This window comes from Petromyzon marinus, chromosome 77, assembly GCF_048934315.1.
Source record: "Petromyzon marinus isolate PM22_M1 ecotype Great Lakes invasive population chromosome 77, UKy_Petmar_22M1.pri1.0, whole genome shotgun sequence".
Classification (NCBI taxonomy): domain Eukaryota; kingdom Metazoa; phylum Chordata; class Hyperoartia; order Petromyzontiformes; family Petromyzontidae; genus Petromyzon; species Petromyzon marinus.
Window position 1 is genome coordinate 1,914,152 of NC_133743.1, and position 13,255 is coordinate 1,927,406.

At 57.1% G+C, this 13,255-nt stretch overlaps 1 protein-coding gene across 1 annotated transcript in view; it reads left to right on the forward strand.

Moving 5' to 3' along the window:
- The window catches only part of LOC116958434 (sodium- and chloride-dependent GABA transporter ine-like), a 40,681-nt gene that overhangs the window by 8,147 nt on the left and 19,279 nt on the right, over nucleotides 1-13,255 (forward strand). Inside the window, exons 5-9 of the mRNA XM_076056670.1 lie at nucleotides 1,900-2,032; nucleotides 2,339-2,473; nucleotides 6,889-6,992; nucleotides 7,410-7,534; nucleotides 11,403-11,515. Coding sequence (XP_075912785.1) covers nucleotides 1,900-2,032; nucleotides 2,339-2,473; nucleotides 6,889-6,992; nucleotides 7,410-7,534; nucleotides 11,403-11,515 — 610 coding nt within the window. The remainder of the gene's footprint in view (nucleotides 1-1,899; nucleotides 2,033-2,338; nucleotides 2,474-6,888; nucleotides 6,993-7,409; nucleotides 7,535-11,402; nucleotides 11,516-13,255) is intronic.

Sequence of the window (13,255 nt, forward strand, 5' to 3'; positions counted from 1 at the left end):
GTGGACTACTACACTACCACTCAGCAGGACTACAGGTGAGGTGGTGGACAACTACACTACCAGTCAGCAGTACTACAGGTGAGGTGGTGGACAACTACACCACCAGTCAGCAGGACTACAGGTGAGATGGTGGACAACTACACTACCACTCAGCAGTACTACAGGTGAGGTGGTGGACTACTGCACCACCAGTCAGCAGTACTACAGGTGAGATGGTGGACTACTACACTACCACTCAGCAGCACTACAGGTGAGATGGTGGACTACTGCACCACCAGTCAGCAGTACTACAGGTGAGGTGGTGGACAACTACACTACCAGTCAGCAGTACTACAGGTGAGATGGTGGACTACTGCACCACCAGTCAGCAGTACTACAGGTGAGATGGTGGACTACTACACCACCAGTCAGCAGCACTACAGGTGAGATGGTGGACTACTGCACCACCAGTCAGCAGGACTACAGGTGAGGTGGTGGACTACTACACTACCACTCAGCAGTACTACAGGTGAGATGGTGGACTACTACACTACCACTCAGCAGCACTACAGGTGAGGTGGTGGACAACTACACTACCACTCAGCAGGACTACAGGTGAGGTGGTGGACTACTGCACCACCAGTCAGCAGTACTACAGGTGAGATGGTGGACTACTACACTACCACTCAGCAGTACTACAGGTGAGGTGGTGAACAACTACACTACCAGTCAGCAGGACTACAGGTGAGGTGGTGGACTACTGCACCACCAGTCAGCAGGACTACAGGTGAGGTGGTGGACTACTGCACCACCAGTCAGCAGGACTACAGGTGAGGTGGTGGACAACTACACTACCAGTCAGCAGGACTACAGGTGAGGTGGTGGACAACTACACTACCAGTCAGCAGTACTACAGGTGAGATGGTGGACAACTACACTACCAGTCAGGAGTACTACAGGTGAGATGGTGGACAACTACACTGCCAGTCAGCAGTACTACAGGTGAGATGGTGGACAACTACACTACCAGTCAGCAGGACTACAGGTGAGGTGGTGGACTACTACACTACCAGTCAGCAGTACTACAGGTGAGGTGGTGGACAACTACACTACCAGTCAGCAGGACTACAGGTGAGGTGGTGGACAACTACACTACCAGTCAGCAGTACTACAGGTGAGATGGTGGACAACTACACTACCAGTCAGCAGGACTACAGGTGAGGTGGTGGACAACTACACTACCAGTCAGCAGGACTACAGGTGAGGTGGTGGACAACTACACTACCAGTCAGCAGTACTACAGGTGAGATGGTGGACAACTACACTACCAGTCAGCAGGACTACAGGTGAGGTGGTGGACAACTACACTACCAGTCAGCAGTACTACAGGTGAGGTGGTGGACAACTACACTACCAGTCAGCAGTACTACAGGTGAGGTGGTGGACAACTACACTACCAGTCAGCAGCACTACAGGTGAGGTGGTGGACAACTGCACCACCATCATCATCACCACCACCATCACCACCGCCGCCACCACCACCATCACCACCATCACCACCACTGCCACCACCACCATCACCACCACCATCACCACCGTGACCCCCCCTGTCACGTGACCCCCCTGTCACCGTGACCCCACCTGTCACGTGACCCCCCTGTCACGTGACCCCCCCTGTTACCGTGACCCCCCCTGTCACGTGACCCCCCCTGTCACCGTGACCCCCCCTGTCACGTGACCCCCCCTGTCACCGTGACCCCCCCTGTCACCGTGACCCCCCCTGTCACGTGACCCCCCCTGTCACCGTGACCCCCCCTGTCACGTGACCCCCCCTGTCACGTGACCCCCCCTGTCACCGTGACCCCCCCCTGTCACGTGACCCCCCCTGTCACGTGACCCCCCCTGTCACGTGCTGTCCAGCAAGCGAGTGCTGTCCATGAGTGGCGGCCTGGAGCAAGGCGGCGCCCTCCGCTGGGAGCTGTTCGGGCTCCTGATCCTCGCCTGGGTTCTCGTCTACCTCTGCATCTTCAAGGGGGTCAAGTCCACGGGCAAGGTGAGAGAGGGGCTCTCATCCCCTCTACCTGGGTGTCCCCTTCATATGAGTCCCCTTTCCCCGTGTCTCCTCCACGTCTCCCACACGTCTCCCTGTGTCTCTCCCACGTCTCTCCCGCGTCTCCCCGTGTCTCCCCACGTCTCCCCGTGTCTCCCCGTGTTTCCCCCACGTCTCCCCGTGTCTCCCCGTGTCTCCCCCGCGTCTCCCCGTGTCTCCCCGTGTCCCCCACGTCTCCCCGTGCCCCCCACGTCTCCCCGTGCCCCCCACATCTCCCCACATCTCCCCGCGTCTCCCCGTGCGTGCCAGGTGGTGTACTTCACGGCCACCTTCCCCTACGTCATCCTCCTGGCCCTGCTCATCAACAACGCCATGTTGCCGGGAGCCATGGACGGAATCCTCTACTACATGAGCCCTCAGTGGGACCAACTACTCAACACGCAGGTACCCTGCCTACCTCCTGAGTCTCTAGTGAGACCAACTACTCAACACACAGGTACCCTGCCTACCTCTTGAGTCTCTAGTGAGACCAACTACTCAACACACAGGTACCCTGCCTACCTCCTGAGTCTCTAGTGAGACCAACTACTCAACACACAGGTACCCTGCCTACCTCCTGAGTCTCTAGTGAGACCAAATACTCAACACGCAGGTACCCTGCCTACCTCCTGAGTCTCTAGTGAGACCAAATACTCAACACGCAGGTACCCTGCCTACCTCCTGAGTCTCTAGTGAGACCAACTACCCAACACACAGGTACCCTGCCTACCTCCTGAGTATCTAGTGAGACCAACTACTCAACACACAGGTACCCTGCCTACCTCCTGAGTCTCTAGTGAGACCAACTACTCAACAAGCAGGTACCCTGCCTACCTCCTGAGTCTCTAGTGAGACCAACTACTCAACACACAGGTACCCTGCCTACCTCCTGAGTCTCTAGTGAGACCAACTACTCAACACACAGGTACCCTGCCTACCTCCTGAGTCTCTAGTGAGACCAACTACTCAACACACAGGTACCCTGCCTACCTCCTGAGTCTCTAGTGAGACCAACTACTCAACACGCAGGTACCCTGCCTACCTCCTGAGTCTCTAGTGAGACCAACTACTCAACACACAGGTACCCTGCCTACCTCCTGAGTCTCTAGTGAGACCAACTACTCAACACACAGGTACCCTGCCTACCTCCTGAGTCTCTAGTGATACCAACTACTCAACACACAGGTACCCTGCCTACCTCTTGAGTCTCTAGTGAGACCAACTACTCAACACACAGGTACCCTGCCTACCTCCTGAGTCTCTAGTGAGACCAACTACTCAACACACAGGTACCCTGCCTACCTCCTGAGTCTCTAGTGAGACCAACTACTCAACACACAGGTACCCTGCCTACCTCCTGAGTCTCTAGTGAGACCAACTACTCAACAAGCAGGTACCCTGCCTACCTCCTGAGTCTCTAGTGAGACCAACTACTCAACACACAGGTACCCTGCCTACCTCCTGAGTCTCTAGTGAGACCAACTACTCAACACACAGGTACCCTGCCTACCTCCTGAGTCTCTAGTGATACCAACTACTCAACACACAGGTACCCTGCCTACCTCTTGAGTCTCTAGTGAGACCAACTACTCAACACACAGGTACCCTGCCTACCTCCTGAGTCTCTAGTGAGACCAACTACTCAACACACAGGTACCCTGCCTACCTCCTGAGTCTCTAGTGAGACCAACTACTCAACACACAGGTACCCTGCCTACCTCCTGAGTCTCTAGTGAGACCAACTACTCAACAAGCAGGTACCCTGCCTACCTCCTGAGTCTCTAGTGAGACCAACTACTCAACACACAGGTACCCTGCCTACCTCCTGAGTCTCTAGTGAGACCAACTACTCAACACACAGGTACCCTGCCTACCTCCTGAGTCTCTAGTGAGACCAACTACTCAACACACAGGTACCTTGCCTACCTCCTGAGTCTCTAGTGAGACCAACTACTCAACACACAGGTACCCTGCCTACCTCCTGAGTCTCTAGTGAGACCAACTACTCAACACACAGGTACCCTGCCTACCTCCTGAGTCTCTAGTGAGACCAACTACTCAACACACAGGTACCCTGCCTACCTCCTGAGTCTCTAGTGATACCAACTACTCAACACACAGGTACCCTGCCTACCTCTTGAGTCTCTAGTGAGACCAACTACTCAACACACAGGTACCCTGCCTACCTCCTGAGTCTCTAGTGATACCAACTACTCAACACACAGGTACCCTGCCTACCTCTTGAGTCTCTAGTGAGACCAACTACTCAACACACAGGTACCCTGCCTACCTCCTGAGTCTCTAGTGAGACCAACTACTCAACACACAGGTACCCTGCCTACCTCCTGAGTCTCTAGTGAGACCAACTACTCAACAAGCAGGTACCCTGCCTACCTCCTGAGTCTCTAGTGAGACCAACTACTCAACACACAGGTACCCTGCCTACCTCCTGAGTCTCTAGTGAGACCAACTACTCAACACGCAGGTACCCTGCCTACCTCCTGAGTCTCTAGTGAGACCAACTACTCAACACACAGGTACCCTGCCTACCTCCTGAGTCTCTAGTGAGACCAACTACTCAACACACAGGTACCCTGCCTACCTCCTGAGTCTCTAGTGAGACCAACTACTCAACACACAGGTACCCTGCCTACCTCCTGAGTCTCTAGGTACCCTGCCTCCCTACTCTTTGGTTCTATTGGGTAAAGTGCCGGTGGCACGTACACCACCTCTTTCCGATGCTAATTCCTTTGTCAAGGGGTACCTCTGCGGATGTGTATACTTTAACTTAACTATTTCAATGAGCCATTTCAATGCTAAATTATATGCTAATTCCTTTGTCAAGGCGCGTGGTCTTTTTTTCTCACACAGCTTAAAGGTCGTGATCTAAGCGTGGCTTCTTCCACTCCAGCGCTGTCCTCCAGACAGTGTCGTCCCTTCACCTGATGAAGGCCGCTTGTGTTGTGGCCGAAACGTCGTGATTTTTTGTTATTTTATTTTCACCTACGTGACTTTACCCAATAGAACCAAAGAGTATGGATCCTAGCAGTCACGAAAGCTTTAAATCTAGAACCCTGCCTCCCTCCCTCTTATCCCCCCCATCTCGCTCACAGCAGAGATAGATACCCAGATAGATACCCACACACAGAGTAACACACACACACAGACACTCACACACACACAGACTCACACACACTCACACACACACACACTCACACACACACACAGACTCACACACATTCACACACAGACTAACACACACACAGACATTCACTCACACACACACAGACACTCACACACACTCAACAACAACAACAACCGCCATTCGCCACTAAGTGGCGATGACGTCACCACGACGCTTGTGCCAGGCTATGTGCACCCTGAGGCCACGTGAAGTGTCGAACGCCCGCTGGCAGGAGGTCACGGGGCAGACCCAGGTGCCACGGGTCGACTGACTGAGATGACTGGCTGGTGCACCACCTGTGCCCCCTACTGTGCCAACCCGCTGTGCTTTAGCTACCCGGCGCTCCGCTCGTTGTTCTGAGCGTCGCTCCTCCGCCCTCCGTTGTTGTTGGAGGGCGACTGCCTCCAACTGCCCAGTAGCGTCCTTCACGAGCCTCCTCCACAGAGGCCGATCTTGACACCGCTGGTACCAGTCATCGGCAAGTCCACTCAGCTCCACGTCCTCCTGTACCACATCACTCCATCTCTTCTCTAGCCCGTGCCGCGCCCGCTTAGCCCCCTCAATCCGGCCGAACAAAAGCTATTTCGGCATGCGGTGGCTGGGCATGTGGGCTTCATGACCCAGCCATCGCAGCCTTCCCCGCCGGAGGAGCTCACCGATGGGACCTTGCCCAGATCTTTCAAGGATTTGTGAGCTCCTCACACAATCCAGTCTGGTTAAACCCAGGATGGATCGTAGGCAGGCCAGCCTAAATGTTTCTAACCGGCGAAGATGTTCCATTAGGGGGGTCCACGTTTCGCAATCGTAGAGAAGGGAGGGAATGACCGTGGCCGAGAAGACCTGAAGCTTAGTGCGGAGCGACAGACCAGGTAGCTTCCACACAGCATTACGCAACCGATGAAAAGATATTGCCGCTCGACTGATTCGGAGTGAGACCTCTGCTGTTAAACTGGAGCCAGTAATAAGCACACTGCCCAGGTATGGGAAACTCTCCACTCTCTCCACAACTGCGCCATCACCGATTGGGAGTTGTGGGGGTGGAGTGTCCGATGGTACAAAATACCCAGGCAGGTGCTTAGTTTTGGTGCACTGATGGTAAGGCCCCACCTCTTAGTGGCACGCTCCAGTCTCAGCAGCAGCGTCTCCAACTCCTCCTGAATGAGCAGCTATTACCAAATCATCAGCATACATAACGTGGTTGAGCAATAGGGAGCCATCCCTTGACAGCACCCGGGCATCGATCAGCCTCCCATTATATCTGTACCATATGGAGATTCCCCCGATACAGCTATTGAAGGCTTCACGAACTACGTGGTCAAAATAGATGTTAATTAATGTGGGAGCCAGAGGACATCCCTGTCGCACCCCAAGGTTAACAGGGAATGGCTCTGACTCCCGGCCACGTAGTTTTACCCGGGCCCGCTCACCATCATAAAGGTCCTTAATGATCGTGAGCAGAGGGTCAGGGACTCCAAAAGCACGAAGAACAACCCAGACACTCACTCACACACACTCACACACACCGACAGACGCCCTTGTGTGTGTGTGTCTGTGTGTGCGCGTGTGTGTGTCTGTGTGTGTCTGTGTGTCTGTGTGTGTGCGTGTGTGTCTGTTTGTGTGTCTGTGTGTGCGTCAGGTGTGGGTCAATGCTGCCGCTCAGATCTTCAACTCCATTGGGATTGGGTTCGGCTCCCTCATATCCATGTCCAGCTACAACGCCTTCGACAACAACATCATCCAGTGAGGACTCACACTCTCACCCACCCACTCACCCACCCACTCACCCACCCATCCACTCACCTACCTACTCACCCACCCACTCACCCACCCGCTCACCCACCCACCCACCCACTCACCCACCCACTCACCTATTCACTCACCCACTCACTCACCCACTTGCCCACGCACTTACTCCACAGCCCTTACTGACTCATTTTACCCATGCAGCTTACTCACCAACCCACCAACTCACCCACGCGCTCACCCACCCACCCCCTCGCCCACCCACCGACCCACTCAACTCACCCGCCCATCCATCCACTCGCCTACAGCCTCACCGGCTCACTTGACCCACGCGTGCCCTGCAGGCAAGGTGAGGGTTGAGGGTATGGGTAGCCGGGGCCGTAGCGAGGGCTGTGTGGGTGGTGCTGTGCGCAGGGACACGCTCTTCGTCTCAATCATCAACTCGGCCACCAGCATCTTCGCCGGATTCGTCGTCTTCTCGGCCATCGGTTTCATGTCTCACACGCACGGCGTGCCCGTACAGGACATCGCTACGGACGGTGAGACTACCCACTCACCTACCCGCCCACTCGCCTACCCACCCACTCACTTAGCCACTCACTCACCTACCCACTCACTCATCTACCCGCTCACTCACCTACCCACTCACTCACTTAGCCACTCACTCACCTACCCACTCACTCATCTACCCGCTCACTCACCTACCCACTCACTCACTTAGCCACTCACTCACCTACCTGCTCACTCGCCTACCCACTCACTCACTTAGCCACTCACTCACCTACCCGCCCACTCACCTACCCACTCACTCATCTACCCGCTCACTCACCTACCCACTCACTCACTTAGCCACTCACCTACCCGCTCACTCACTTAGCCACTCACTCACCTACCCGCCCACTCGCCTACCCGCTTACTCACCTGCCCACTCACTCACCTACCCGCCCACTCGCCTACCCACTCACTCACCTACCCACCCACTCAATTAGCCACTCACTCACCTACCTGCTCACTCACTTAGCCACTCACTCACCTACCTGCTCACTCACCTACCCACTCACTCACTTATCCACTCACCTACCCGCTCACTCACTTAGCCACTCACTCACCTACCCGCCCACTCGCCTACCCGCTTACTCACCTGCCCACTCACTCACCTACCCGCCCACTCGCCTACCCACTCACTCACCTACCCACCCACTCAATTAGCCACTCACTCACCTACCTGCTCACTCACCTACCCACTCACTCACTTAGCCACTCACCTACCCGCTCACTCACTTAGCCACTCACTCACCTACCCGCCCACTCGCCTACCCGCTCACTCACCTACCCACTTACTCACCTACCCGCCCACTCGCCTAACCGTTCACTCACCTACCCACTCACTCACTTAGCCACTCACTCACCTACCTGCTCACTTGCCTACCCACCCACTCACTTAGCCACTCACTCACCTATCCACTCACTCACCTACCCACTCACTCACTTAGCCACTCACTCACCTACCCGCTCACTCACCTACCCACTCACTCATCTACCCGCTCACTCACCTACCCACTCACTCACTTAGCCACTCACTCACCTACCTGCTCACTCGCCTACCCACTCACTCACTTAGCCACTCACTCACCTACCCGCCCACTCGCCTACCCACCCACTCACTTAGCCACTCACTCACCTACCCGCCCACTCACCTACCCACTCACTCACTTAGCCACTCACTCACCTACCCGCTCACTCACCTACCCACTCACTCATCTACCCGCTCACTCACCTACCCACTCACTCACTTAGCCACTCACTCACCTACCTGCTCACTCACCTACCCACTCACTCACTTAGCCACTCACTCATCTACCCACCCACTCGCCTACCCACCCTCTCACTTAGCCACTCACTCACCTAGCTGCTCACTCACCTCCCCACCCACTCACTTAGCCACTCACTCACCTACCCGCTCACTCACCTACCCACCCACTCACTTAGCCACTCACTCACCTACCCGCTCACTCACCTACCCACCCACTCACTTAGCCACTCACTCACCTACCTGCTCACTCGCCTACCCACTCACTCATTTAGCCACTCACTCAGCTACCCGCTCACTCACCTACCCACTCACTCATCTACCCGCTCACTCACCTACCCACTCACTCACTTAGCCACTCACTCACCTACCTGCTCACTCGCCTACCCACTCACTCACTTAGCCACTCACTCACCTACCCACCCACTCGCCTACCCACCCACTCACTTAGCCACTCACTCACCTACCCGCCCACTCGCCTACCCACCCACTCACTTAGCCACTCACTCACCTACCCGCCCACTCACCTCCCCACCCACTCACTTAGCCACTCACTCACCTACCTGCTCACTCACCTACCCACCCACTCACTTAGCCACTCACTCACCTACCCGCTCACTCATCTACCCACTCACTCACTTAGCCACTCACTCACCTACCTGCTCACTCGCCTACCCACTCACTCACTTAGCCACTCACTCACCTACCCACCCACTCACTTAGCCACTCACTCACCTACCCGCCCACTCACCTCCCCACCCACTCACTTAGCCACTCACTCACCTACCCGCTCACTCACCTACCCACCCACTCACTTATCCACTCACTCACCTACCCGCTCACTCACCTACCCACTCACTCACTTAGGCACTCACTCACCTACCCACTCACTCATTTAGCCACTCACTCACCTACCCGCTCACTCACCTACCCATTCATTTTACTCTCCCCGAGTCTCCTCCGTGTCTCCCCGCGTCTCCCCGTGTCTCCCCGTGTCTCCCCGTGTCTCCCCACGTCTCCCCGTGTCTCCCCGCGTCTCCCTCGTGTCTCCCCGTGTCTCCCCCGTGTCTCCCCGTGTCTCCCCGTGTCTCCCCACGTCTCCCCCAAGTCTCCCCGTGTCTCCCCCACGTCTCCCCGTGTCTCCCCGTGTCTCCCCGTGTCTCCCCGTGTCTCCCCACGTCTCCCCGTGTCTCCCCGTGTCTCCCCGTGTCTCACCGTGTCTCCCCCACGTCTTCCCCGTGTCTCCCCGTGTCTCCCCCACGTCTCCCCGTGTCTCCCCGTGTCTCCCCCGTGTCTCCCCGTGTCTCCCCGTGTCTCCCCCACGTCTCCCCCACATCTCCCCGTGTCTCCCCCGTGTCTCCCCGTGTCTCCCCCGTGTCTCCCCCGTGTCTCCCCGTGTCTCCCCCACATCTCCCCGTGTCTCCCCGTGTCTCCATGTGTCTCCCTCGTGTCTCCCCGTGTCTCCCTTGTGTCTCCCCGTGTCTCCCCCACGTCTCCCCGTGTCTCCCCCACGTCTCCCCGTGTCTCCCCCACGTCTCCCCGTGTCTCCCCCACGTCTCCCCGTGTCTCCCCGTGTCTCCCCGTGTCTCCCCCACGTCTCCCCGTGTCTCCCCGTGTCTCCCTCGTGTCTCCCCGTGTCTCCCCGTGTCTCCCTGTGTCTCCCCCACGTCTCCCCGTGTCTCCCCCACGTCTCCCCGTGTCTCCCCGTGTCTCCCCGTGTCTCCCCTACGTCTCCCCGTGTCTCCCCGTGTCTCCCTCGTGTCTCCCCCACGTCTCCCCGTGTCTCCCCGTGTCTCCCCCGTGTCTCCCCGTGTCTCCCCGTGTCTCCCCCACGTCTCCCCGTGTCTCCCCGTGTCTCCCCCACGTCTCCCCGTGTCTCCCCGTGTCTCCCCGCGTCTCCCCGTGTCTCCCCGTGTCTCCCCGCGTCTCCCCGTGTCTCCCCGTGTCTCCCCCGTGTCTCCCCGTGTCTCCCCCACGTCTCCCCGTGTCTCCCCGTGTCTCCCCCGTGTCTCCCCGTGTCTCCCTCGTGTCTCCCCGTGTCTCCCTCGTGTCTCCCCGTGTCTCGCCGTGTCTCCCCCACGTCTCCCCGTGTCTCCCCGTGTCTCCCCGTGTCTCCCCGCGTCTCCCCGTGTCTCCCCGTGTCTCCCCCGTGTCTCCCCGTGTCTCCCCGTGTCTCCCCCACGTCTCCCCGTGTCTCCCCGTGTCTCCCCCACGTCTCCCCGTGTCTCCCCGTGTCTCCCCGTGTCTCCCCCGTGTCTCCCCGTGTCTCCCTCGTGTCTCCCCGTGTCTCCCTCGTGTCTCCCCGTGTCTCGCCGTGTCTCCCCGTGTCTCCCCGTGTCTCCCCGTGTCTCCCCGGTGTCTCCCCCGTGTCTCCCCGTGTCTCCCCGTGTCTCCCCCGTGTCTCCCACGTGTCTCCCCGTGTCCCCCGTGTCTCCCCACGTCTCCCCCACGTCTCCCCGTGTCTCCCCGTGTCTCCCCCGTGTCTCCCCGTGTCTTCCCGTGTCTCCCCGTGTCTCCCCACGTCTCCCCGTGTCTCCCCCGTGTCTCCCCCACGTCTCCCCGTGTCTCCCCGTGTCTCCCCGTGTCTCCCCCACCAGGACCTGGCCTGGTGTTCGTGGTCTACCCCGAGGTGTTCTCCACCCTGCCCGTGCCCCCCCTCTGGGCTGTGCTCTTCTTCTTCATGCTGCTCTGCCTGGGCCTGGACAGCCAGGTGCCAGGGGATGTGCACCCACGGCGAGGGTGGCGACCATGGTGGTGATGGTGGTGATGGTGGTAGTGATGGTGGTAGTGACGGTGGTGACGGTGGTGGTGACGGTGGTGATGGTGGTAGTGACGGTGGTGGTGATGGTGGTGATGGTGGTGGTCACGATGGTGGTGATGGTGGTGATGGTGGTGGTGATGGTGGTGATGGTGGTGATGGTGGTAGTGATGGTGGTGATGGTGATGATGGTGATGATGGAGGTAGTGATGGTGGTGATGACGGTGGTGATGATGGTGGTGATGGTGGTGATGGTGGTGATGGTGGTGATGATGGTGGTGATGGTGATGATGGTGATGATGGTGGTGATGACGGTGGTGGTGATGGTGATGGTGATGATGGTGATGATGGTGGTGATGACGGTGGTGGTGATGGTGATGGTGATGATGGTGATAATGGTGATGAGGGTGATGATGATGGTGATGGTGGTGGTGATGGTGGTGGTGACGGTGCTGCAGTTCGCCATGGTGGAGGTGGTGGTGACGGTGGTGATGATGGTGATGACGGTGGTGGTGATGAGGGTGATGATGGTGGTGGTGGAGGTGATGGTGACGGTGGTGATGGTGGTGGTGATGGTGGTGATGATGATGGTGGTGATGTTGGTGATGATGATGGCGATGTTGGTGATGATGATGGTGGTGGTGATGTTGGTGATGACGGTGGTGGTGATGGTGGTGGTGGTGATGACGGTGGTGGTGATGATGGTGGTGATGGTGGTGATGATGGTGGTGCTGCAGTTCGCCATGGTGGAGGTGATGATGATGGTGGTGGTGGTGGTGATGACGGTGATGACGGTGATGACGGTGCTACAGTTCGCCATGGTGGAGGTGATGGTGGTGATGATGATGGTGGTGGTGGTGATGATGGTGATGACGGTGGTGGTGATGATGGTGATGACGGTGCTGCAGTTCGCCATGGTGGAGGTGGTGGTGACGGTGGTGATGATGATGGTGGTGGTGATGATGGTGGTGATGGTGGTGGTGATGATGATGGTGATTGTGATGATGATGATGGTGGTGGTGGTGATGATGATGATGGTGGTGGTGATGGTGCTGCAGTTCGCCATGGTGGAGGTGATGGTGATGGTGGTGATGATGGTGATGATGATGGTGATGATGATGGTGATGATGATGGTGGTGGAGGTGATGGTGACGGTGGTGATGGTGATGGTGGTGATGATGGTGGTGGTGATGTTGGTGATGATGATGGTGATGTTGGTGATGATGATGGTGGTGGTGATGTTGGTGATGACGGTGGTGGTGATGGTGGTGGTGGTGATGACGGTGGTGGTGACGGTGGTGATGATGATGGTGATTGTGATGATGATGATGGTGGTGGTGGTGATGATGATGATGGTGATGGTGGTGATGATGGTGATGATGGTGGTGATGGTAGTGGTGATGGTGGTGATGATGGTGATGATGGTGGTGATGGTGGTGGTGATGGTGGTGATGATGGTGGTGATGATGGTGGTGATGGTGCTGCAGTTCGCCATGGTGGAGGTGATGGTGATGATGATGGTGGTGATGGTATGGTCATGATGATGATGGTGGTGGTGGTGATAGTGGTGGTGATGGTGGAGGTGATGGTGGTGATGATGATGGTGATTGTGATGATGGTGGTGGTGGTGATGATGATGATGGTGGTGATGATGGTGGTGATGGTGGTGGTGGCGGTGGTGATGATGGTGAT